Source organism: Sciurus carolinensis, chromosome 3 (genome assembly GCF_902686445.1).
Source record: "Sciurus carolinensis chromosome 3, mSciCar1.2, whole genome shotgun sequence".
Taxonomy (NCBI): Eukaryota; Metazoa; Chordata; class Mammalia; order Rodentia; family Sciuridae; genus Sciurus; species Sciurus carolinensis.
Genome location: NC_062215.1, coordinates 138,979,412 through 139,007,045, shown reverse-complemented (window position 1 = coordinate 139,007,045; position 27,634 = coordinate 138,979,412). Strand labels below are relative to the sequence as shown.

The 27,634-nt window shown below is 41.1% G+C and overlaps 1 protein-coding gene across 1 annotated transcript in view; it reads left to right on the top strand.

Annotated features, from left to right (window-relative positions):
* Positions 1-1,702: 1,702 nt before the first annotated feature.
* Stat1 (signal transducer and activator of transcription 1) overlaps positions 1,703-27,634 on the top strand; it is a 37,825-nt gene continuing 11,893 nt past the window's right edge. The window contains exons 1-18 of the mRNA XM_047543636.1: positions 1,703-1,876; positions 2,228-2,373; positions 3,381-3,509; positions 4,226-4,370; positions 5,887-5,985; positions 11,900-11,989; positions 13,431-13,509; positions 14,492-14,583; positions 14,788-14,939; positions 17,190-17,348; positions 18,940-19,032; positions 20,539-20,598; positions 22,959-22,988; positions 23,083-23,176; positions 24,205-24,246; positions 25,542-25,625; positions 26,058-26,156; positions 27,287-27,422. Coding sequence (XP_047399592.1) covers positions 3,382-3,509; positions 4,226-4,370; positions 5,887-5,985; positions 11,900-11,989; positions 13,431-13,509; positions 14,492-14,583; positions 14,788-14,939; positions 17,190-17,348; positions 18,940-19,032; positions 20,539-20,598; positions 22,959-22,988; positions 23,083-23,176; positions 24,205-24,246; positions 25,542-25,625; positions 26,058-26,156; positions 27,287-27,422 — 1,582 coding nt within the window. The 5' untranslated portion in view covers positions 1,703-1,876; positions 2,228-2,373; position 3,381. The remainder of the gene's footprint in view (positions 1,877-2,227; positions 2,374-3,380; positions 3,510-4,225; positions 4,371-5,886; positions 5,986-11,899; positions 11,990-13,430; positions 13,510-14,491; positions 14,584-14,787; positions 14,940-17,189; positions 17,349-18,939; positions 19,033-20,538; positions 20,599-22,958; positions 22,989-23,082; positions 23,177-24,204; positions 24,247-25,541; positions 25,626-26,057; positions 26,157-27,286; positions 27,423-27,634) is intronic.

Here is a 27,634-nt window from a genome sequence, read left to right as displayed (position 1 = left end):
AAAGGGAAAGGAAAAAAATTGAAAGTAATTCAATTTACCAGACATAGCATTAGCTATTTTTTGTTTTTTTAATATGTTGTAAATTTGATATTGTTGATATAAAGATAGAACTTTCCAAGATGACTGTTGTAAGACAGTCATCGTGTATTTGGATCTGGCAATTTCTGGATCACTAGGTTTTTAATTTGTTTGTTTTTTGCTTAGTCACTTTTAAAACAGCCACTATGTTAAATCACACTTACAAAACAAAGATAGTTTGTCCTTTGGAAAATTAGAATCTTAAATGGGTAAGGTTTGGACACTTTAAAAAGCATCATAATAAGAGAGAGTTATTAAAAGCACAGAGGGAGGACAGGACATAAAGTTTAGTTGAGTAATTGAACAATGAGAGACAAGGTTGGAAAGAAAGGTAGGGACATTTGTTGAGGATCCAGACTAGGTGTCAGCTCAGTCCTGGCTTTGTGAGGACACGTGTGACAAGAAAACAGAGTATGTCGCTATGGAAAGGGCAAAAAAGTTGTGGAAAGGGACTACTGGTTCAAGGGGATTTCCAAACAGAGAACTACTAGTGAGAAGGCTCTCAGTTCGAGGAAAGAGTTTAGCTTATTTGAAAAACAAAATTGCTGAAGTAAGCATAAGAAAGAGCGACACATGATGGGGTTATAGAGAGCGATAGGGGAACGAAAGCCTTATGGGTTGTATTAAGAAAAAAATGTATAAGCAAGAAAAGCCATCATAAGATCTCCGGGTGACTCCATCGGCCTGGAGTTGGGGAGGTGCTCATAATCCAGATGAGAGAAAAGGGGATGGCAGAAGAATTGAAAAGAAGTAAATGTGATAAAATTAGAAAGAAAATCAACAGGGCTTGAGGACCAGCTGTAACAGGAGAGGGAGAAGGCAATGTCAAGGATGACATCTAGCTATTTAGCTTGTACCATTCCTAAGATTTAAAGACTTTGGGTCTGAACTAGTTTGCAAAGGCCACTGGATATTCAAGTCGAGTCAAGCTTTCAATGGGGAAGAGCTCAGAAGACAGGTGTAGACAGGACACGTATTTAGGGGTCCTCCATCTAGAACGACATTAAAGCAGTGGGTGAGGTCATCACAGCGCAGTGTGAGGGGAAACGTGGGTAAAGAACAGACCAAGTCTGGAACCTGACAACATTTCGCATTCAATGGTTTGGTAGTGATGATATAGAGAGTGAAGAAAGAACCCCAGAGTGGGCAGGAAGCAGCAAGGAGGACGTATTTTCATCATGACTAAAGAATAAAGTGTTTTAATGGAGGCGTAGACGGTGCCGAACATTTATAAGTGGTCAATTAAATGAGGACCAAAAAGAATCTCGGTTTAGCAACAGGAAAGTCAGTCGCTAAACTGTTTCTAGAATGGCAAGTCCTCCACGCTGTCCTCTGCCTGGATTCTCAGTAATGCGGCTAAAGCTGGGATCTCCTAGTTTGGGTCTATGCAAACACAGAACTTCCTTTTAGTTGTTCTCTAAGATATGTAAACAAAACTTTGTGGCCTTGCAACACAGCCCCAACTCGGCTTCGGGGGTGACTAACGCGAGGCAGACAGAGGAAACACAGGATCCCACCTTGGTTTCGCGGGGGGAGGCGGCGCCGCTCGCGGAACAGCCGTGTCCGATTGGCTGAGCGCGGCAGCCACCCTGTGATTGGCTGAGGAGGAAGAAGGCCGGGCGCCCCGAGCTGCCTTTTCTACTGTGGGGTACTTTCGTTTTCCTGCGCTGAGTCTGCGGAGGACCCTGCTGTATCCAAGGTCCGCACCTGTCAGACACCCAGCAGAGGCCTCGCGGCGCGCTCGAGAGAGGTTGCCCTACTTTGCTCCTGCTCACCTGTGCTGGCTCCAGCGAGCAGGGTGAGTGGGCCTGCGGTTCCGGGTCGGTGCCTGGGGTGGGACGTGCCCACAAGGGCCCTCGGGACACAACGGCTACAGGCTTGGTGAACCTGGCTTTTCACAGCTGACTGTTGAATTCGTCATCCCAGAGAAAGAAGAGATCCCGAGTACCCAAGTGCTAACGGTGTTACCTGTCCATGGCATTGCCTGGCACGTTGCCCCTGTCAGTCGTGCCGTGATTGTGAAGATGAGTTGGGAAACAATCCCGCCCCTCACCCCGCTCCCGTCTGAAAGCACTGCACCTTCCCATTTATCCTTACTTGCCTTACTTCTCGCCCCTCTCCACCCAGTGACTTTTTTTTCTTTTTGCAGAAAAAAATATTTCATTAGCCCTGAGCCGAGGTGTCTACATTAGACAGTGGCAGTCTGCACGCAACTCCAACAGTCTTGTCACCTAACGTGCTGTGTGTAGCTGCTGCTTTGGTTGAATCCCCAGCCCCTCCTTGGGCACAAGACAGGTCAGTAATGGTCATGGAAACAAATAAATTTGGAATCTTGAATTATGTTTCAGGTTAAGAAGCTTAATATCCTCCTGCAATGTAAAAGTGATATTTAGCTCCAGAAAACCTCCAAACAATATAATTAATCTTTTAAAAGTAAATTCTGATTACTACTGAAGAGTTCTGGGGTAGGTATGTAGATTGTGCTTCTTCAAATGTTGTTTTACAGGTTAGTGAAGGAGTTGTTTGTATGGACAGAAATAAGAGTTGAACCCCCAGCACAATCCTGTGTGCATCATTGCTTAATTAGGATACTGGGACTCAAACTTGTGGGATTATAATAGGGTTTTGGTTTTTGCTTTTCAATGCTATCTGAAATATACAAGATTTCAATTGAGTAGATTGTTATTGAACACATACTATATGCAGGATACTTCCCCAAATCTCCCCCTCTGGAGTTTATACCCTATATAAGAAATATCATAGAGCTTTTCAAGAAGATTGAAACTGATGCGATAATAGAGGTCCAGAATGCAAGGAGGCACAGGTCAAAGAAAGCTTCTTTGTTTCTGAGTAAGTCTCAGTTTTGTAGAAGAAGGGCATTATACCTGGCTTTGATCACTGGTAGGATTTACAGAGGTTGAAATTTGCAGGAAGACTCTTTGCCAGGGTGAGTGGCAACTGCAGAAAAGCAGAAATGTTGGGTTCAATCAATAAAACAGTAAATAGTTTGGTGTCTGGATTGCTTTGTTGTTGGATGAAGATAGAGTGAGGGTGGAAATCAGGTATTTTTGCACACCATAGTGATGTGGTCCCACCCATGTGCAGCTGAGGCTGATTTGGGAGGATAGTATTGAGGGAGGGAGGCAGCCAGTCTTGAGACTGGAGAGGAAGGAGTCAATCCTAAAGTTGGAGTATGAGCCAGGTTATTGGGGTATGGTCATGCAATACCCTAACAGATATGCTGCTAGAACTTTCCTTGGAGCTGTGGGCTTACATCATGATATATGTTCTTTTTGCCATAGGATGTCTCAGTGGTATGAGCTTCAGCAGCTTGACTCCAAATTCCTGGAGCAGGTTCACCAGCTTTATGATGACAGTTTTCCCATGGAAATCAGACAGTACCTGGCCCAGTGGCTAGAAAAGCAAGACTGGTAAGGAAAACTCACTGGAGAGAAATATATCTACACCTTATATGTTGATGATTGACTTGGAGCCATGTTTACCGAAAGATAAGTCTCATCAGTGGCCATGGAGATTATCTGTTGCAGAAAAGATTGATTTTAAAAAATGCACATATCTACAAAACCAAATTTGGCAGTCATTAGCACTTTTAAATAGTTTTGTCAGATTTAATTATGGTATGTACTCCCAAATGCTTTGGAGAAGTTAGATAGTAACTTCTAACTCAGGAAAAGAAAGTTATAGGAAGAAATAATTTAAAAGAAATAATTAAAGCCAGATTATGGTAAAATATTTATTAGAAATATGAAGATGATAATAAAGTGGTATCCATTTAAAATGACAAGTTCTATTTTACAATTTATTGCTTGCTGATTGCAAACATTTTAAATATTCCACAAGTATTTGACATAGAAAATGAAGGCCCTGTTGTTTTTTTTCCCTTTCATCTATCACCATGAATAGTTTCAGCAAAATCTTTTAAGTGTGCTATAGTTTTTCATGATAATTGCATATAATAGAAATTATGTGTAAACTGATAAAAGCAATGTCAGCTTAAAAGGAAGACAATAAAACTTAAGAAACACTTAAAAGTTATTTTTAAATGATTTTGATAAGGAAAGACACATTTCTTTTGTCTTTTTTAAGTGGTATCCAGAATAAAGCATGTAAATTTCATATCTCCTAGGGAGCATGCTGCCAATGATGTTTCATTTGCCACCATCCGTTTCCATGACCTCCTATCACAGCTAGATGATCAATACAGTCGCTTTTCTTTGGAGAATAATTTTTTGTTGCAGCATAACATAAGGAAAAGCAAGCGTAATCTTCAGGTATGACCTAGTTTTCATGTTTTAGTTGAAGTACTCCCATGTTTACCTAAGATATATTCATCAAATAATACTGACCACTAGTATTTAGAGAAATTACGGAGTTGTACATCAACTCCTTTTATGTGGTTAGTATGTTTAGTATAAGTAAAATACTATACTGACTCATTTTATTTATTTATTTTTTTAAAATTTTTTATTATTGTAAACAAATGGGATACATGTTGTTTCTCTGTTTGTACATGGCGTAAAGGCATACCATCTGTGTAACCATAAATTTACATAGGGTAATGTTGTTTGATTCATTCTATTATTTTTTTCCCCTTCTCCCCCACCCCTCCCACCCCTCTTTTCCCTCCGACTCATTTTATAAGCACACAAGGAATTTTCAAGTTTAAGTGTATCACCTGTTAGGTGTCAGGAATTCTGGGAGAAATGTGACACTGTAACCTTATTTTACTAAAAATTGTTGATATTGAAATCAAAGAAAAGTGTCTATATTTTAAGAGCAGTGAGCAAGAGTCATTCAGTAAACTCCAAGGAGCTTTATTGATCTTAGTCTTTGGGGTGCAGATGAGGAATAAGTCTGAAAATGGAAAGGTTGGACCTCCCTGAGGCCCTGTAGCAAGTTAGCTACTTGGTTATTAGACTCCACCTTGCCTTCCTTCTGTGATGGAGTTGCCCTCCCCTTGAAGAGGTGACCAAAGGACCATCCAGACATGAGAAAATGTGCTACAATGTTTTGGAAGTTGTACTCCCAGTATGCCATATTTATTCTGTAGTAATGGAACATTTTTGTTTTAATAAAGGCAAAGCTATCATTTTTTTAAATTTCATACAACACAAACTTTTCATCTTAGATAATTGAAGCTTTCCCTTTTCTTTGTGAATGTACCTAAGACTTTATAATGCCAGGAAATGGGGAAATTAGATTAACTTTACAGAAACTTACTATCACTCAGACTTTGTTTTAATGTACCTGTTACAAAAAGCCATCTGTGACTGACAGTAGTTTTCAAACTAGCTTTGACAGTGGAAACAGAAAAACTGAAATGAATATCTTTGGTGTAATCAAAACATAGGCCAACAGACATGTTAATTGAGGAACCATCATAGGTAGTTCTTACGTCATTTGCATTGTCTTAAGATCCTAGCAGACAATAAATAACCTCAAGAAATACATGATGATATTAAAGTAAAAACATTATATGAGGGACTTGGGGGGTGACTCAGCAGTAGAGAGTGTGATTAACAGGTGTGAAGTCTAGCACTGGTAAAAAAAATGTGAAAAATGTGAAAATTCTTTGTTTTTTAAATCAAGAAGTGCTTTAGGTACCTGTAATTACTTAGTAAGTGAAAGCAATTTCTGTCCTAATTTGTGAAAGGAAATAACTTATGAGAATTTAATAGATGAGATAAGAGGTTTTCTAAGGAATATGAACAAGTTCACATCTATTTCTAATACACAATGGCTTAAAAATTGTGAACTTTTTCTTTTATTGTCACCATCTATATCTAGGATAATTTTCAAGAAGACCCAATACAGATGTCTATGATCATCTATAATTGTCTGAAGGAGGAAAGGAAGATTTTGGAAAATGCCCAGAGATTTAATCAGGTATTTTTTCCTAATTGAACATCAACAATTTTAAAAAAATTTATTCATTCATTTCACAAATATTACCCAGGCCCAGATCAAGGGAGTGATAAGTATCCTTCTGATTTTATAGCAGGAAGCAGGGAAAGTCAGATTTAGAGATTTTATAGAACCTGGCTTTACAAAAGATACTAACCTAAAGGATCCTAATCCAAAAGATTCTTATTTAAGTTCCACTAAGGAGAGAGGCAGCACAAAACGAGATACTTCCAGGGGTGTAAAGTGCAGTAATGGAGGGACCAGGGGCTAAGATTAAAAGATCAGATGTGTGTGTAAAAGAGAGTGAAAAATCAAGAATGGCACTGTGGTTGTGGCTTGAGTCACTTGGAGAATGGGGGTGCTGTTAACTGAGCTCTAAAGACAGGGAAGGAGGCAGGAGTAGGGTTTTTGCGTATCTCAGCAAGTTTTTGCACAGCACAACGGTTTTGAGGGAGAAGAAGAGATTGATGGGAGAGTCAATGTCTTTTAAAAAATTATTTTATTCTTTTGAGATCTACATGACATTAGAATGTATTTTGGCATATTTTACATATTTGGAGTTTAACCTATTCCAATTAGGATCCTATTCTTGTGGTTATACATGATGCAGAGTAACCCTGGTTGTGTATTAAAATAAAAGGCTAAGAAAGTTATGTCTGATTCATTCTACTGTCTTTCCTATTCCCCTCCCCAAGGTCTTTGTTTTGAATTAGACTTGAGATACCTATTCAATATGCAGGACATCCAAACAATAAATAAGTCAGAGTCGTACTGGTACCAAGATTTTTGATCATGGTTTTTACGAATCTTCATGCAAACCTCTGGAAATCAGGGTTCAGCAGTTTTTCAGAATTACTATAGCATTTGTTATTCCTTGAGCAGTTGAGTGGTGAGGCAGCCTAGTAGGCAGGCAGTGGTCAAACCACTGTGGTGTGTTATTCGTTCCAAGCCACTTCAGTATGGGGGAGAGGAAAGAGGATGCAGTAAAAGGCACACTGTGTGTATTTCACTGATGGTGAACTGAGTCAGGATGAGGAGGGGGAGAGAGAATGGATGTAGTGGTGGTGAATACCATTCTCCGTGTCCTCCTGAGTATTTGTCCTAGTCCTTTAGAATCTTATTTCTTTGGACATTTAGTTCCCGTCTCCTCATGACACTAAAAATACCTTGCTGTGTTAATCATGTAGAGATACGTATTATTTGTTCTAAATTCAAATTGGTTAATTCTTTTGGTACCCAGTGTAGAGAACAAAGCTGTATAATAATTCTGGAGGAAATGCTGGTCCTTTTGTCTCCTCTGAGAGAGGCCTGCCTGTCCCCAGCCTGGCATACACCTACCTGGGAGGTTTCCTCAGGAAGTGCTGATCAAGTGTGAATTTCAACCTCAAAGTGGTATGTGATCAGCCTCCCCTATATAAACAGACCTGACAGGACAGCCAAGAGCAGAGCTGGGCAGAACACTGTCCACCTTTGTACCTGTGCGTGTCTCTTACGTTTGGCCCCTCAGCCAAGAGTCGGCATTGCTCCCTCAGGAGGTAACCTCTGCTTTGCACACAGCAGCCCCACCTGCTGGCTATTCTGTAGGTCTTGAAGACTGACCCACTTTTGAGCTCCCTGTTAAAAAGGTAGGAGATCTGGGAGCAGGTTTGTTTTGAGCTTCTCAGAGAACACCTGAGTCTTTGAACACCTTAGTAAGAACTTTTCAAGGCGTAAGGGAAGGTCCTGGTGTCTGGGGCTATCAGGACAGTGAAGAGGTACATCAGGTGCCTCCTTTCCATAGTATTCCGTCTTAGTCCTGGCTGAGCAGTGCAGAAACATTTTTATTTCCCCTCTTATTGACATAACTACATTGCATCAATATGTTTTCTATTCATACCAAAGTATGCATGTATGGAATGATGGATGCTTCAAAATAATCCAGTTTTGGGGGGCCAGAGGAGAATACAAATAAAACAAGAGTATCCTTGAATTCATAATTACTGGAACTAAGTTATAGGAACATGTGGCTTCAACAAATTGAATAAGTTAAAAATGTGCAAAATTCTGAATCTATTCAGAGCATTTCAAGAGCATTGAATTCTGTAGACATGTTGAGATGTGAAAGTGTTGGTTCCCATTATTTTTATTTTAATATAAGAGTTTTTAGAAAATATGCTTAAAAGAATACTATATTACACATACCATAGTGGACCATAAATGTTTTATCTGCTGCCTGATAGCACACTAAGCTTTTTTCTTTCTTTCTTTCTTTGTGTGTGTGTGTGTGTGTGTGTGTGTGTGTGTGCGCGCAGTGAAAAAGCTAATTATGTGCATGGTCAGAATTTAGGTCCATAGGGTCCAGAGATGGGGTGATGATTTCTTTCAGGTTGAAGGGAAGTGGATTCTAGGCATCCCTTGGCTCTTCCATCTTTGTGATCTTGAGTAATGATAGAATTCCCTTATGCTTATGTTTCAGACGCTGTGATAAGCACCTTATAAACTTTATTTACATAAATACTTTCAAAACTATCATTGGCGGTAGATATTCTTATCCTCCATTTTATAGATGAGAAAACTAAAGTTTAGAGATCAAGTACTTTGTCCATGCTACACAGCTAATGGAAGTAAGTTTGGAATTTAAACCAGTTCATTGGAGAAGTTACTCCTTAGTTTTCTCATCTATGAGATGGGTTGTGAAGGCATTTTGACTGGACTTCTCAGGGCCATTGAGTTCTAGTCACATATCCCTTTACTTGGATACCTGCACCCTTAGTTAAAGAGAACAGTCTTCCTCAGAAGAGGAGTTTTCTTTGGTCCAGAGTCTGTTTTTACTGTAACTGACTTCCAGTTTAAACTCTCTAGACAAGGTCTCTAGAGGCATAGGTGTGAAATGAAGAATTTAAGAGTAAATGTTGGCTAATGTCCCTTCTGTCTTTAGTGTTCGGTGCCCCTGTGGTTTCAGTTTTCCTTGTTTGTCAGAAAGTTAAAAGGGTAAAGATTCACCGTGGAAGTAGTATCGGTATCAAAATGGCAGGGATTGTAATGATACCGTTTTGAGAACGTGCTGGTACCTAACAGTTGTTAAGCAACTGCTTAGCAGTAGATGGCAGTAGGGTAGAGAGAGAGGAGGAAGAAGACTAAGAGAATACCAGAGTTCTAGTAGCATGTTTGTCTACTGCTTAAGGTTGAAGCAGGAATTTTCTTAGTTCTCTGCCATAGTCACCAGACTTTTCCACCTAGCTCCTGCCAGTACACCTGCAGGAAGGAGATGTAGTAACTGGGAATGTGGTTGCATTCCTATCACCATCAATGTGTATACCCCTGATAGCTTGGGAGGGACCAGGAAAGTCAGGATCCTTCCCTGGACTGTCCCTCTGTCTGGTGTAATATTCCAGCTCTTATAGCACCCTCAGGACGTGGTGTCCACATCCAGCAGGCTTGGAAGTAGATAGCAGCAGAGATCTCCAAGCCCACGCAGAAAGCCATATGGACCTGCACGAGGAGCAGCTCCTTCTGGATGGCCTCAGAAGCCATCTTCATCACTTGGTGACATGTGATACCTGGGACTGAGGATACCAGTCATTTCATATATTTCTAATACACTTTACAACTGATATCATTCAGCTGCTTTAAACTTCTGCTATTCCAAGAGGATGTCAAATAATGAAAAACTTCCGGTGAGAATACCTAAACCTGCTAAAAACAGAACAAAAAACAAAGTTATAGACCACATTTACTTATAAATATCAATGTAAGTCCTAAATAAAATATCAGGGATCAGAATTAAATGCTACATTAAGAAAATAATGCATCATGACCAAGTAGAATTTATTACCTGTTACCAGGGTAGCCCCTGCTTGGGAAATCCATTGTAATCAACTGTTGATAGATACAAGGAGAAAAAGCATTTACTTCTCTTCATAGATACTAAGAAGGCCTGACAAAATTGAATGCCCGTTCCTGATTAAAATGTCCCATAAGATAGGAATCGATGCATCCTCCTTAAGCATACTAAAATATACATCTCTCAGTTCTGGAGACAGTAATTTACTCAGAAAACTCAAGTAAATTAAAACACATAACAAGAAGTCCATTATTTTGTAGTTTAACATCATATTGGTGATATTAGCCAATGCAATTAGATAAAAGAAAACCATCAGAAGCATAAGAATTAAAAACAATATCAAAAAAATATGAGCTCTCCTTGAGTTAACTCATAATTTTGTGATACAAAAAGAATAGCAACAAGTTGTTTTCTGAAGCTGTACAGATGGATTCTGAAATTCATATGAAAAATACACATGCATGAATAACAAGGAAACTCCTGAAAAAGCTCAGCAATGAAATGGGACCAGTCCCAACAGACATACGATACATTTTCTATAATTAAATGTGGCTCAGGCTTATAGATAGACTATTGGGAAGGGAAAGAAAAATCTAGAAATAAATCCAGATGCATATGAAAGTTATATATAAAGGTGGCAGCTCAAAACCCTGGGGAAAATAGGGACTTTCCACTAAGTATAGTTAAGACAGGCCAATTGCCAGAAGTTAAACTTGGACCTGTACTTCACACGGAACACAGGAACAAGTATCAAAAATTTCAGAGATCTAAAAGAAAAAAATAGAAGAAAAAAATAAAAGCTCTGCTGTAATATTGCACAGGAGGCTGGCTGTAGATAACAGTTATGTACTACATATTTCAGAAAGCTAGAAGAAAGGATATTGAATGTTTTCACCATGAAGAAATGACTCATGATTGAGGAGATATGTTTATCCTAATTTAAACATTATACATTGTATACATATGTTGAATCATCACATTATTATGTGCAATTTTATATTTTTGTATATCAACTAAAAGAAGATAAAAATGTTTAAATGTAAAGCTTAAATTAAAAAATAAAACTAAAACACACAACTATGCAAGTGCTTGGGGAAAAAATGGATGGACTCCTTTATAGTCTTTCAGTAGGGAAAGACTTTCTAATATGAGGTAACTAATATGAGCAATCTAGGTATTAAGGAAAGAATAGACTGACAGATTTGAATACATAAAAACCCACACATAGAATGTGCTGTGAAGGATACTCTAAGAAAGGTTGACAGGGACAGTTTTTGCTGTGTGGAGCCTTTAAACAAAAGTAATATCTTTCCTAGAATCTAATCGCTATGAAAATAGGGGTCATTCTGTTTACCACTTAATGCCTGGGCCTAGAAGGTTAGCTGACATTTACTTAGTACCTAATGAGCATGTGTGCTGACAGGATACACCTACTGTGACAAACAGATACCTATGTCTGATCTCCTGGTACGACTAAAGACTCCCAGGCAAGTCTGGGTTTATATCCATTGTCTTTGTAATAGCAGGTTTTCATAGAAGTCCTTATTGGAAATACTTTTCAATTTCAGTACACCTCTGAATCATCTGGATGGAGTTAAAATGGGGTTCTGGTTTAGCAACCAGATTAGGGCCTGAGCTTATGCATTTCTGAAAGCTCCCAAGACGATAAGATGCTGCTGGTTTGGGAACCAAATTTTGAATCACAAGGTTTTAAGATAAATAATTTCAGGGTTACTATGAATAAGCTTGTGTATAGAATTTGAAAAACCCTTATGTAATGCCCGTGTGTTACCATTCAAGTGTAAAAATTAATGGAAACTTCTAGAACTGCTATTTATTTTAGGCAAGAGCTGAGCCTAGACTTTCTGTAGCCTTGTTAACAGTTTGCCAGCATTTTCCAGGGCCTCAGGAACTGAGCTATTTCTTATTGACATACATGTGGGAAACTTGTAGTAAGTTTTGGAAGGTCTGGGAGGTAGGTGGGGCTGAAGGTGTGAACTTGACTTTGGAGTGTACCCAATGAGCAAATGCATCAGTAGATGATGACTGTTAACCATGCACTTCTCGTTACAGGCTCAGGCAGGGAATATTCAGAATGCAGTGATGCTAGACAAACACAGGGAGCTCGACAACAAAGTCAGAAATGTGAAGGACCAAGTTATGGTGAGTATGGGGCAAAAATGTGCATTTATCCTATAACTTTTATAGGGGAAAATGATTTCAGTTGCCCCGAGTGTAAACCTAGGAATGAGTCTTTTAAGTAGTTGAGAAGAAATTTTTGCTAAAGGCTTAAACCAGAAGTAAACACATTGGTAAAACCAGTGAACAGCCAGAATTTTTATAGTCCTGTCATAACTTCCAAATATCCAGCTTATTTTTCTTCCTTCAGGATCATGCAGTAAATGTTGACTTTGCCCCCTTATGCAATAAACTGCTGCTGTAAACAGCCCTTCAGCATCCACACCTTTCAAATCAGGGTGTTCTGGGAATTACACAGAGCCTTAGGATAAATGTGGCCCATCTTCCTCAAGCACCTATTTTTTTTTTTTTCAAGCACACATTTTTATTCTAAGACTTGGAAAAAATATTCAAAGAAATTCTGGTACATTTCTGATTAGATTTAAAATCATCAGTGGCAATTTTAAGATAAAACTCACAAAATAGCATATGGAAGCAGAGGGCTGCCTCGGCTCCCTTGTTGGCCTTTGTTCATTCCTCTCCACTGAGGTTACTTGAGCTCTGCTTCACATGAGGCCGTGTTTGTGGAAAGGCCTTCCACTGAGAGCTACCGTCCTGCCCTGGTTCTCTGGGTAACACCAGCATGGCCTGGACTTACATGGCTTTTCCCAAACTCCAGACTCTGGAGCAGTGGTGTCCTGCAGTCTCCTAGGGGACATAACATTAAAGCAGAAACCAAGCAAGCTTGGTTTGGAAACCCCTAGGAAAATTCAGAGAAGGGTATGTACAAATGTGACCACATACAAAAGAAATGAAGCTTATTTGTAGAGTGCACATCCAATTTATTGTCCGAATCCAGATGTACGTGAATAAGAGGCCCCTGTTAATAATTACATCTTGACAGCAGGTCCCAGTTAAACAGATGTGCTTGGTCATCCTCCTCATTTGTAAGGTCTGAGAAGATTTTCATTGAGCTTGCTTTGTCCTGCTGGGTGCTCTATCATGAAGGTGCTAAGTCACACCTTAGAGGTAGACTCAAAAAATGATGAGGAACATTACCCTGAGCCAGCTGATGACAATTTGAGAATTGTTACATGTTTTCATTATTTTTTAATGTTATTACCTTCTTATCAATGAGACTGATAGTATTTCACCTATGTAGTTAGAGCTTCACAAGGCACATTCATCTTGAAGGGAGCTAGAATTATTACCATGTTTTCCTGGATTCTGTAGATGCAATAATCTGGGTCCTAAAGTCTTTGATTTCTTTTTTTTTTTTTTTTTTTTTTTCGGTGCTGGGGATTGAACCCAGGACCTTGTGCTTGCAAGGCAAGCACTCTATCAACTGAGCTATATCCCCAGCCCCCCTAAAGTCTTTGGAATCTGATAATCAGTGGAAAAAAATTTTTTATGTCTTTATCTGTAGTCTATAGAGCATGAAATCAAGACCCTAGAAGATTTACAAGATGAATATGACTTTAAATGCAAAACCTTGCAGAATAGAGGTAAGAGTTAACCATGAAAGTATTGTCCCTGGGTTCTGTTCCTTTGTATCTATATCAGACAATGAAGGCTGTCACTCATTTATATTTGCCAAGCATTTTCTCACTCTGAGTTACTAATTTTGGCTTCTTCATCACCCAGACCCTCATATTTTGGGTCATATAATTATTGGTTACAGGACTTTCAGTAGCATCCCTGATTTCTGCCCACCAAATCCCAGTAGCACTACCCTTCAGCCCCGAGTGGTGACAGCCCAAACTGTCCCCAGACATTGCTGAATGTCCCCAGAGAAGGTGATCAAACTCATTCCCAGTGAATAACCACTGACCATGTGTAACTCACCTTACTGTTTATTGCGCCTGCCCACTGATTGGTGTAGACAGGTAGATGTGTGACCTTACCCTGCCCCAGTCCCTAAAGTCGCTTCAAAAATTTTGGCTCCATGTGTATATGCTACAGATGGATTCAGTATTTTTCTCAGGTTTTAAAGCAGTTTCAATCTTATTTTGTTGTTCCTGCTTATTTTTAACAGTAGTAGCAACTATAAATTACCCCAGCATGTGCATTGTATAGAACATGTAGAGTATCACTTTTATCCTAGTCTAGTAAACATTTGGTTACTAGGGAGAGATTATTGGTATGATTACTAGTCATCTAATTCTCTTTCCAAGGCATAGATATATTTCATATACATTTTTTATCTGAAGTTTTGAATTTTGTGATTTACATTTAAGTAATATTCTGACAGTGATTTTAGTAGTAGTAGTTGTATTTCCAATTTACATGAGTCACTGAAAACTAGTATTTTGTTTCAGTGTGCCCAGTTTTATAGATTAGGGCATTTTTTTCATGTTCTGGTAAATAAAGATTGAAGGCCAGACTTTGGGTTAATATCCTATTTCCCTAAAATCTGTGTGACGGTTTGCTTTAGTTGGGTTTATCTTCTTACATGTATGTATTTGTCCACTGTGTTTCAATTCATAGAACACGAAACCAATGGTGCAGCAAAGAATGACCAGAAGCAGGAAGAGCTCTCTCTCCAGAAGATGTTTTTAATGCTTGACAATAAGAGAAAGGTAGTGATTGCTTTCCAGAACAGCACGTTGCTTTTGTAAATAATGGACTGGAAGTTTAGAATGGAGGAAAAATTATCTTTATAACCACTTGACTTAGGGCCCCAGTTAAGAATGAAAGGATATTTGCTGTGCTTTAAAGAAAATCTTTAAAAACCAGTGATTAAAAATGAATTTATTTCACCTGGTGTCTTCCTCTCCCTTTAGGAAATAGTTCACAAAATTCGAGAACTGCTGAATGTCACTGAACTTACCCAGAATGCCCTGATTAACGATGAGCTAGTTGAGTGGAAGCGGAGACAGCAGAGCGCCTGCATTGGGGGGCCGCCCAATGCTTGCCTTGATCAGCTGCAGAACTGGTGAGTGTCCAGAGTGGAACACTGGCAGCTGACTGGCTGACCACAGAAGCTCATAAAGAGCACCTTTGGGCTGTTAGTTGAATGGGCCCTGTCAAAAGTTTGGCTTAGAGTTTGACATAGTCCAGCTTCTTCTTACCCTGGAAACTCTTGGAAAATACAGTGTTATGCATGACTGTCGCCATGGTCAGCCACGTTTGCTTGGTTTGGAGCATTCTTGGACTATGGGCTGTATCATTGGACTGTACCAAAACCCCAGTGACGTGGTTGTTAACGTAACACATTTAACAACTCGAGTCCTGATGTTTAAAATTAAAAATAAAGCATCTTGAATCATTTTCTAGGCTCACCTGAAATAGTAGTTTGTCATGGGCCACCCACTCAGTCATCCATCAGGTACTTATGAAATGCTGGCCCTGTGCTTGGGACCTGGGCACATGAGGATTGATTCATGGGCCTTACCCTTCAGTTGCCAGTGTGGAGGGGAAGGCAGATGTGGGAATAATTCTGAATAGTGAAGGGTTCCAGGTGCTCTAGCAAAAGTGCATCAGAGGGCAGAGGAGATGGTCTGCTTCAGCTCTCTGAATAGGAGAAGTTCTTCCCAGCAGAGAGAGGAGGTGGGCAAAGGCACAGAGACAAGGACCTGCAGGTCTGCACACTGGATGGCTGGAGAGTGCCAGGGAGACACAGGCTCAAGAGATGCTTCAGCCTAGTCATGAAGGTTCTTAGCCCTGTACTGGGAATGAGGCACTTTACCCAGGGAACATTAAAGTCAAAGGCAAGCTTTTGGCTCAAGCAGAGAATATATTTCTCTGATTTTTTTTTTTTTTAATTTAGAAAGGTCACTCTGGCAGCAGCCTGGAGAATAGAAACAGAAAGGCTGATTGGGATGCTATTAGCATGTAACTGTGTCCAGAGATGGGTCCCAGAACTGAACTTGGGGTGGAGCAGAAGGGATGGAAGAGGTGGGATCTCAGAGTGAACCTGAGGATGGTGGCCTGAAATAATTGCCAGACTCACAAGGACCAGAGACCTAGTGGGGTTATTTTCATGAGATCGTAGTGCCGATTTTTAAAAATATCACAATTAATATTCAGCAATTTATTTTTATTCTGTAATTAATTGCCTGTACATATACCAAATTTCTTGTGGATTAGAGCAGAGATTCCCATCCCAGACTGTGCCTAGATATTGAACCCCTGAGCCCTCCAAGTGGCCAGTGTCTGGAGCCCCCTGGTGGTCACCAGAGGCCATAGTCACGACTTTTTCAGCAATGGGAACACAGTTGTTTCCTGTGTGCCATGGCTGGGACTGGGAGGGAGCTGGGAGATGCTGGGCAGCATCTCCTTGGGAACTCACCCAGCCGCCACCCTGCACTCACTTTTTGTGGTGGAGGATGGCTCTCAGTACTTGGAACTAGATTCAAGAAGTGAAACCACCAAGTGAAGTTAATGATCATCAGTGGGGAGGTGTTTTCAAAAGATTTATGCTGTCATTCTCCAGGCAAATAACATGGCCCTTCCGCAGAACACCTGGCTTTAGGAGCTGTGTCACCATTAGCACTATCTCTAAGGAAAGAGAATCAAAAAGCCTTGACTAGGTTTCCTCTCTGCCTTCTGATTTTAGAGTCTAGATTGAGCATATTGCTTTCTCCTCCAAGTGAAACAGCAGTCTTTGTTCTTCCTCCCACCAACCGCAGCCTTCCTTCCCCTCCCTGCATGGCCCCACGGTTTCCAGACTGTTCCCCCCTCTCCATTTTGCATGGTGTCTCTGACAGGTCTTAACAAGACACCAGTTGCCCTTGGTCACTGTTTTGGTTTAAAACTTTCAGTGGATCCTCACTGTCCGAAGGCATCCCCTCACGGTTTTCCCTGTGTCTGCCTCCCTCTTTGCTCTGCCCTTTTTAAATCCCAGGTACCTCTAAGGTCAGTTGAAGTCACAGATCACCTGGAAGCTCTTCCTCACCCCTCTCTCCATGCTAGTGTAGGTCTCAGGAGCGTGCAGAGGCTTTTGGTCCAGGCTGTAATCATTCAGTGGACATTAATTTTTTTTGCCTCCAAAATAACTAAGTTCCTAATGACAACGCAAACCTCACCTCCCCCCACCTGCCCCTTGTTTCTCCCTGGAGTATGGAGTTCAAAACGTGGGTAATATGTGTTGCCCAGACAGCTCATGGATTTCCCGGATTCTCTTCAATCCAGGCTGCTATGGGACCATTGCTTACTGAGACACCTGTGTCTTGTACCTTCCCAGGTTCACCATAGTTGCAGAAAGTCTGCAGCAAGTTCGTCAGCAGCTGAAAAAACTGGAGGAACTGGAGCAGAAGTACACCTATGATCACGACCCTATCACGAAAAACAAGCAGGTGTTATGGGACCGTACTTTCAGCCTCTTCCAGCAGCTCATTCAGAGGTAACTCCAGGGGGATTTATTTGCACTTACTGCTGTTAATTTGTCCAGAGGGACATTTTTATAACAACTCAGATTATTTAGAAGAGTTTCATAGGCTAGACCCATTTCTTAATGGCAGTCGACTTCTTGAATTCCTTGCTTATGCTAGTGGTCTTCCAGTCTTCCTAGGCTAGAAGCCACCAGCACCTCTACTTTTCACTGCCACTTAGCCACTCTCTGCCATGAACAGACCCAGGGGTGTCCCAGGGCAGAGCTCCAGTCTTATCACTTAAGTGGAGCTCCTCAGCTGGACATTCCTTGTCCACTTCCACAGCCTGGACCTGTTGGCCACTCCTCTCAGCTTCCTCACATACCCCATTTCTAGGCAGATGCCAGCTCGCCATTTCCTGGGCCCACACTGTACAGTTTCCTCTTCGTGGCTCTATTTACTTTACCTCGAGCCTTCTTGTCATACCTGCTGTCTGCATTGTAACACCCTGAAGGTTTTAGTTTGTGCCTCATCATTAAACCTTGAAAGAGTTCCCAAGCGGATCTTCTCTCCCTTCCAGACCTGCCAGTTCATTCTCTGTTTTTCTCCCATCCTGCCTTTGATTAGAAAATTGCTTATGTATTTCTGTTATCTCTGTTGAAAATGGGAAGATCCTTTGTCACCCTTCTTCCCCTAGCACAGTGCCTTGTAAAGAGTTTTTCCAAACTAAGCAAAAGAGTAGTTTCTATTGCAAGTGTTTTCTTTTTCTTTATGGTTTGTTGTTGTTGTTTTAACACTAACTTGTCATTGAAAATGTATTTGGTTCCCTGTGGCAAAGGTCCAAACAGAAATGTCTGCATGCTGGATTTTGAAAAAATTAAGAACATTTGGCCTTCCATAATACAGTGGGATAACTGTAGTAGACAATAATTAATAATATATTTCAAAATAACTAGTAGAGAGAATTTTGAATGTTACCAACACACAGAAATGATAAATGATTGAAGTGATAGATATGCTAATTACCTTGATCTGGTCATTGAACATTATAACATGTATTGAAATTTCACACTGTACTAATAAATACATTATGTAATTATTATGTGTCAAAAAAAGAATATTTGGGTTTTTTTCAGTGCAAATTTTGATTCTTAATAAAATGAACATAATTGATTTTAGACTTTTCACTGTTGGATAGTGTCATAAGTCCTTACAATTACTGTTATTTGTTTGTTTTTTTGGTACTGGGGATTGAACCCAGGGGCACTTAACCACTGAGCCACATCACCAGCCCTTTTTTTATTTTTTATTTTGAGACAAGGTCTCACTAAGTTGCTTAGGACCATGGTAAGTTACTGAGACTGGCCTTGAATTTGTAATCCTCCTGCCTCAGCCTCCCAAGCCTCTGGGATTATAGGCATGCTTGATTTTTGTTGAGTATAAATTAGATGTAGGGATTTCTCTACTAACTAATGAAAATTATTTTGTTCATAAAATTTCTCAGATTTCTTCAGACTGTTTTTTAGGTTATATTTATTTCATTTTTAAGGGAAATTATTTTTTTTTACTGCCTCAACCTTAAGGGACATGCTAATTTGTCTGTACTTTTCTGGGTATTTACAGTTCATTTGTGGTGGAGAGACAGCCATGTATGCCAACTCATCCTCAGAGGCCACTGGTCTTGAAGACTGGGGTCCAGTTCACTGTGAAGTTGAGGTAATAAAGATGTACCTCCATACACTATCTTGTAGTTTGTTCCCCTAATTTCCTTTTTTCATAATGGTTACATAGGGTACTTTAGAGGAAATAATTTTTCAGTAGGTATTTTAATATGAATTCTTACTTAGAATATCCAAGGTTCTGTCCTTTTATACTCAGAATAGAAACATAACCAATTTATATGCAGGTACATACACACCTGAATTTTTTCCAATTGTAAACGTAAGGTATGTTCATAGTAAAAAGAAATGTAGAATTGCGGAAGTATGTATGATAAAGAGTGAGAAAGTTCCCCCAGTCACCCTTTGAGCAGAGGCTTATAACCTGAACTTTGTGAATCCCTGAAACTGAAGTAGTGTGTACAAACATAGATTATGATGTACATTTTTCTGGTGAGTTCATACTTTTATTAATTCCCAAAGTAGTCTGTGATCTAAGTCTGTGGATCACAACAGTATAGAGCCTTGTGTCTGTCCTTCCATAATTTTGTCTGTGTCTACACAAATATGTAAACCCATGCATGTACATACATATTTCATGAGTAGGCACACATACACATAAAATTCAGGACATATAGTATTTCAGTTTTTAGAGCCAGGCTTCTAATAGGTGGTGTTTTGTAGCTGCTTTTCTCCTTGTTGATAATGGTAGACCTGTTCAGGGTAAGAACAGGTAGCTTTGATCTGTTCTAGTGAATGGCTGCATTCATTTACTCTTTCCTCTAGAGTTGAGCAGCTAAACTCTGAAGAGCTGGGCTTGTTTTCAGGGTTGGCCCTGGGTCTTGTTTATGGGGTGTTGTTGATTCAGGTCCACAGGTGCTGCTTCCCTGCCTGGCAGTTACAGTAGCACAGATGAGTACCCATGGAATCCACAGCTCACAGCTGGCAAGAATGGTGGACAGCTGATCCTGTTCCCTACTCCACCGAACGGAGCTGACCAAAGACCTGAGGGTTCTTCTCCACAGTCCCCAGCTAATAGAACAGAGGCCTGCAGGGTCTCAGCCCAGTCTCCTGTCTTCCATCTTTCCACACCTCCCTGGAGTGATAGAGCATGACCCTCTTTTTTCTGATTATGGGTGATAATTTTTATTTTCTCCCAAAAGGGCAGAAATTTAGATAAAAATTTTACAGAGTAACATTCACTGTTTTCACCATATAGATTGGCCCAGAGTACAAATTTTTATGAACCCTGTGTTGGCAAGGTTATTTAAAGAAGCAGCTCTCCTCACTAACTTCAGAGGGAATGTAAAATCAGTGATATGTTCCATTAGAATTTAATATTACAGTTTTGCTCCCAGCAATTTCATAGCTAGGAATCAACCCTACAAATGCACTTAGAAAAAAAGGCAAGTAGATATGCAAGCATGTCAGTGTCATTGTTTGTAAAAACCAAAAACTGGAGGGGGAATATTTTATATAAATGTACATAGATGGGGAATTAGCATAATAAATGAACTGTAGTAGATAATTTTTTTAAAATAATGACTTTTATTTTTCTTTCCAGACTGTTGGTGAAATTGCAAGAACTGAATTATAATTTGAAAGTCAAAGTCTTATTTGACAAGTAAGATATCTTCAGTATTATCTAAGATTATATTATTGAAATGCTGATTTTATTAACCAGACATAGATTCCTCCATGAAATGAGCTGATTCACCAACTGCTCAAGCTCTCTGCACAGGGAGGAAGTTTGCCTCCCTGGAGATCTGGGGCTGAATCCAGAGTCCTAACTCTGCCGCCTGTGAGCAGAGGAGCCTAGTCAAATCCACTCGAGCTGTTATAAATGATCCTGATAGATTGATTGATGGCCCTTGATCAACCAGAGCTGAAGATAGAGCCCTGTAACTCTGTGACCTGTTTCTGGAGTGAGGTTTTAGGCATTGGGGGGCTTATGTGGAACCTTCTGCATTCACCCTTTTCTCTTCTGGGTGGTAGGGACCCAATAATGGACAGCTTCTCTCTTGGGGGTCCAGATGGAGCAGCCCATCCCACTTTGCCCTTAGACCGTAGACCTGGACTACGGTCCAGTGACCTCACCACTTACCTTAGGGACAGTTGTCTCCCCGAAGACATATTTAATACTTTCGTTAAGTTGTGTTATCTGCTGGTTTAGCAAGTTTTCATACAGTTTGTGAGAATCCAGATCATTTTCCTCTGGCTTTTTGCTTTTTTGCACTCTGCACTCTGCCAGGGTCCTCTTCCTCGTAGGACAGCCTGCACCTTTGTCTTCCCTTTGTGTAGCCGTCCTCTTTGACCTCTCTGTAAACCAGTTAGCTTTTATGGCAGAACAAACCACCCCTAAAACCTAGTGGTTCAATGCCCAAAAACCTGCTGTTTCCATATCCTGTGAGCCGTAGCCAGTCCTTCTGGTCTGGGCCAGCTTGGTTGGAGGTGACTGATCTAGCCTGGTCTTGTTATATATCTTGGGGTCTCAGCTGGAGTAACGGGGTCCTCCTTCATGTGTCTCTGAGGGGCTGGCCTGAGCTTGTCACATGGCGACCATGTTCTTCCAGCCGGTGGAGGCTAGCCTTGGACTTGTACTGTGTCACTCCCATCAGTTCTGTCATTAGAAGCAAGTCACGGCCAGCGAGGTGCAAGGGCTGGGAAGTGCTTCTCAACAGCTCACTACCCTGTCTTAGCTCAGTTCTTCTTCCAGCTTGTTTGTGCCCCTTTGCCTTCTCTGTCTGTTCCACTCTTTTTTCTTCCTCTGACAAGGCAGCTTTGAATCACACTGTTATTTTATTTTAAATTCTTTTAAAAATAGATCCCTTTTATACAATTATATTCACAAAAACACTGACGTTCCAGTTGAGATAGGACAGGGAAGGGCAGCCAACTCTTACGAGGGAGCTAATGATTTCTAATTTACATCTATGCCACTGACACATATATTATTTGGCCAGAACACGACAGTCCTTTTTAGGTTGTTATAAAGTCCTTGAAAGTATTTGAAACTGAGTACTTTATTAAAAAAAAAAAAAATAGGTTTATTTAGCTCACAGTTCTGGAGGCTACGAATTTCAAGATCAGGTGACAGCCTCTGGCAAGGGCCTTATGCTGTGGCTCAACACGGTGGGTGATGTCCTGTGGCAGGATTGCATATGAGAATCATGCGATGAGAGAGGAAGCAAGAGAGCAAGCTGGGAAAGCCAACTGTGCTTCATAGCAACCTGCTCGTGGAGTAACCAGTGCAGGGTCACAAGACCCAGCCCACTCCTACAAGGCAGGCACTGATGGCTTCTGAGGGCAGGACCCCAGTGACCTAATCACCTCTCACTGAGCCTCGCCTCTAAACGTCGCCACCCCAGGCACCAGGCCTTCAGTACAGGAAGTTCTTGGAGACAAACCATGTCAAACCATAGCTTGGCAAAGTGTCCACTGAATTTATATGAGGTGCAAGATCTTTCAAGATTTTAACCTCAAACTTAAAAGTGCCTGTTCCCCCAAATAATTGACTGTTCTGGTATAGAGCATTGAAGATAATAGAGAATAAGAATATAGATTAAGCAGTCACCTTGGAAGGTCCTTGGGGTTGTGTGACAGCAGGGCAGTGTGTCTGCTGGAGCTCCAGTGCTGAGCACGTGGGGAGCGTGGACTCAGCTCACGTTTTTTGAGGCTGTCCTCCACTCTTTTCACCCCTTGGCTCCTCACAGTGTCCCCTAAGCCTGGTGCTATTAGCATGTTGGACAAATGAGGATTGTGAGGCCCAGATGGTTTCTTTGCCCGAGATCCTTCAGTGATTTTTGTCTTGGTGGGTGTGAGTGGGTGGAGGAAGAGAGTGAGCAAATCGACAGGGCAGCAAACCCACAGGCATAAATTTATTTTTTACTTATATTCATACTTGTATATTTCTTTTAAAGCTTATTTCATGTTTTAAATGACCATATGTAATTTTGTGTATGTCTTTTTTTTTTTTTTTTCCAGAGACGTGAATGAGAGAAATACGGTAAAAGGGTATGTAATGTACTTTGTACTGTAGTTTGTGCTCTTGTTTGTTTGTGTCTAATAGTTTGAAGCCTTTTAAGTATTTCTATCCTGTATTGTATAGATTTCGGAAGTTCAATATTTTGGGCACCCACACGAAAGTGATGAATATGGAGGAATCCACCAATGGAAGTCTGGCGGCTGAATTTCGACACCTGGTAGGGAGACCCGCAGACTTCTCCTCTTGATTCTGAATGGTCTTTTAGCACTACTGATGCCAGAGTGGCACTTGGTGGCACTTTGCACTGATGGCTTCTCATCACCAGCAATTGGGTCAGCCTGCTTTGTCCTCCTCATCCCGGGTTGTTCACCCTGATTTCTGCCCATCTTTCTCAGAAACGCTCCTTTAGGCTACAGAAGTCTCAGTTAAAGTATTTCACAAATCCATGTGCACATAGGTTAGAGCTGCTCTGTGGCTCTAAGATCTGTGACTTGCCACTGTGGACCCCTGCAATTCCCTCAAGGTTGCATCTCCTACCTCCCAACTGCTCCTTCTCCTGCTCTCCAGTTCCCCAGAAGCCTGTCTCCACCACTTTGTCTCCCGAGGAGGTGGCTCCCTTCGCCAGCCTGGCCATGGAAATTCAGGGGGCTGTTTTAAGTGGGTGCTGCCTTTTTTCTGTGACCCTGAAAAGAGGGGCTGCCAGGTGTTCTGAGGCTCCCAGCATCTGTGCCGAGCCTGAAGGGAGGGGTGGAGGCACCTTTTTCACTAGCAACCTTCCTGTGAGCCAACAAGCATCATATTAGGGACCTACACACTGGGTGAGATCCATGGTCCCTCTGGGGAGCATGAAGGTATCAAGCTTCCCTCTGGCCCCACACTGCTCACTGGAACCTGGGGATTGAAATCTGCTTGAGGGCAGTTTTAGTTGGGCCGGGCTTTGCTGGGGTCTAGCTAGAAGTCTCTGCTGAAGGAAGGAGGAGGAGGAGCTATCCCCATATCCTGGGGGACCCTGAAACAGCTAATGAGGGCACTTGGAGGATCATTGCTTGCAGGAATGCAATTTGCAGACAAGGGCCATTCTGTCTCTTGTTCTGCATTCTAGAGAGAGTGTCATATCCTTCTGTCTTTCTATTCCTTCAGGGGGCTGGTTTAAGTGGGTGCTGCCCACTTTGGTCTGATTTTTAAATGAAGACATAAACTTGGATAGTGAACATGTGGTTTACTACAGTGTTTCTTATTTTATAGCAACTGAAAGAACAGAAAAATGCTGGCAACAGAACTAACGAGGTGAGGGTCTCCAGGTTGTGTGGGCCCTGTCCAGGCAGGTCTGTTCACTGGGGGTGGGTCTGTGCCTCTGCTGGCCAGACAGGGAAGGCATTGGGTGTATCTGTGATAATGGGGTCTTCATTCGTGCTTTATAAAGGTTGTCAAAGAATTTTGCTCATGACCTCACACAGACAGCCCAGTGGAGGGGGCATGGTGGGCTTCGGTATTCTTCACATCTTCAAATCTTGAGGAAAGTGAGTCACAGGAAGCTTAAGGATCTAGCTTAAGTTGCAGAGAACAACTGTCAGCTGGAGTGAGAGGCCAGTTTATGACTCCATGCCAAAGACCAGGTGTTGAGAGGGTTCTCCTGCCATTGTGTCCCCTACCCAGTAGCATTGTGTTTTCAGTTTCTTCTTGCAACCTGATCCTTGAGGAGTTGTGTATGTGATGCATTAAAAAATGATCTATGGACAAAAGCCACAAAGTCTGGAGTCATTTGATCTGGAATGATTTTTGTCCTTCCACATCACGACCAGTGGAGGTCGCTGGAACAGTGAGACACATGCTGGCCTGTGCAGCACCGACACCTTCCAGCCCCGGTTTGCACTGAATCTGTCTCTGTGACCTCCTGGCTCCAGCAGCTGCCCTCCCTAGTTCTAAGTTGTCGTGATGCTTATGTTACATAATGTGTGTGAAGGTGCTTTGAAAACCATCTGTTCCTACCCACACCAAAGTACTTTGTGACCTGCCATGCTCAGTGGGAATTGGCCTGGAAAGTGAGCTCTTTCCATCCCCTCCGTGAGGATGCAGCCCGGTAGCCTTAAGTCATGAAGAAACCCATTAGAAGTTGTTTTTGCCCATTGATGTTTCTTTCTCTGAATTGATATCCCTTGCCATAATTTCAGGCATTTGATCATAAGAGAACAGTGAGAGGTTTGGAATAATTAAATCTGGTTTAAGTTATTGAATATTGGAGCCTTCTGAGTTACAGCTGATTGGGTCTAGTACCTTTGTAACCTGATTTTTCTTTTTTTTTTTTTGGACTGAGTGGAGGGATTGAACCCAGGAGTGCTTAACCATTGAGCCAGATCCCCAACCCTTTTTATTTTTTGAGACACAGTTTCACTGAATTGCTGAGGGCCTCATTAAATTGCTGAGGCTGGCTTTGAACTTGCGATCCTCCTGCCTCAGCTTCCCAAGCTACTGGGTTCACAAGCATGTGCCACTATACCTAGCATTTATTCAGTTTTGGCATTTATTCAGTAGGATCAGTGACTGAATGGTTACATTCTCTCTTCCTTTTTTCCTCTCCTAAGGGTCCTCTTGTTGTCACTGAAGAACTTCACTCCCTTAGTTTTGAAACTCAGTTGTGCCAGCCTGGCCTGGTAATTGACCTTGAGGTAAGACTTCCAGAGACCCAAAGTAGAAAACTTTATTTTTACTTCTAACTAGTATGTGAATTTTTATTTCTCAATTTTTGTTTTATAGATATTTACCTAATCATTAAAAGTGATGATCTTTTTCAGCTAATACTATCTTGACATTAATTTCATGGTCCAGGAAGCTAGAGGATTGGAGTAGCCTTCAAATTCTGTAAACTAAATATTCCAGTTGAGATAGCCATTGTTAACATTTTTAGAGTACATCTTGGAACATACATATTAACTGAAAAGTGTATCAAAGATAAACTGTGAACAAAAGAATATAAGTTTACATTTAAAATTTCAAATATAAAATGTATATAAAATTACAAATAATCCCTTGCTTAAGCTGTTGTCTGAAGGTGATAGATCTGTGGTTCAGATGGTTTCAAGGTCTTTATCATCTTCTAGACGACGTCGCTGCCCGTCGTGGTGATCTCCAACGTCAGTCAGCTCCCCAGTGGTTGGGCCTCCATCCTGTGGTACAACATGCTGGTGGCGGAACCCAGGGTATGGAAAACTCGTTTGCCATCATACCAGGGGTGAAGCAAAGACCCCACGTTCTCCGTGCCACACCTTCACAACAGCCCCCAGTAGCCATATGTTGAGGGAGAAGTGACAGAGTCATGTGACATTGCCAAGGATCTTGAGTAATTCTGGGAGAAGCAAAGTCTGCCCGTTCATGTGCTAGAAATGAGAATAATGATTTCCCTCATATGATGAGAGAACTCAGGCAATCAATGATTTCGTACCACGTTTATTGTGAAAGAGGTCCTTTACTGTCATGGTATTCTTTTTTTTTTTTTTAAATAAATACATCTACTAGGCAAACGTGCTGCATTCTTACAGCAAGCACACTCACTGTTGATTGATTACAGTTGACTCTTTTTTCAAAGTGCTCATCTTGGAAGTCACTGGGAATGCTTACTTAGCAAATGTTCACCCATTTTCCTATGGGAAATACAGGGTTTGTTCCTGTGAGCCTCTGGTCACATGTTTGTCATCCCATCAATGCATAACATGTTTATATGCATATCTGTTTAAATGCACCTTATCTGATATATCTGGAAATTTGTTGATGTGGACCTTATAGCCAGCAGCACAGTAACACTTGCCTAAAGGAAGTTATTCTGATGTGTTTATTTTCCCAGAGGGCACGTGGCAGCCTTTTCATGCTTAGGTACATGAGACAGCACTTCAGCCCTACATCTGTACACCATTTTAAACAATCACCAACTAAAAATCACAAAATGAGAAAAAAAAAATTGCACCAAGCAAGGCACAGAGGAGACCTGTTTATAGTGTGAGAACTGAAGCAGGAAGTCAGGGTGTTGTTCTTTTTGGGAGAACAGAGTTCGGTTGGGAACGAGCGTGTTGAGGGACTGGTTTTTGCTACTCTCTGCATGGGCTTGTCTTTAAATGATGACAAAGTGCCAGGAGTGCTGAATCTGTAATTAGACGTAAATTTAAATGAGCAAACAAATCCACAGGTGTGAATTGGCAAGTAATGAAAATTCTCTTCCCTGACTGGAGATATGTGTATAAACTAGACTGAACTTTGGGCTGGGCCCATATGCTGGTACCTCACTAGTAACTAGAGGCTCTTCATTAATCCTGGCTTTTTGGTGTTTTCCTTCTAGAATCTGTCCTTCTTCTTGAACCCACCATGTGCACGATGGTCTCAGCTCTCAGAGGTCCTGAGTTGGCAGTTTTCATCTGTCACCAAGAGAGGTCTCAACGTGGACCAGCTGAGCATGTTGGGAGAGAAACTTCTGGGTACGCGCGCATTTACTTTTTGGTCTGTATAAAAAAATTGAAAGTCATAAAAATATCTCTTTTGACTTTTTTCGTCCTCTTTGTTCTCCATTTTGTTGAAGGTAGAAGAGCATTTTAAAAATTATTGGCTTTTCAAGCTAAAGCTTATTGAAATTGCTAAGTGAGAACTGTACTTTACCTTGGGGAGAAATGTAGACCTGATGATAGAGTTA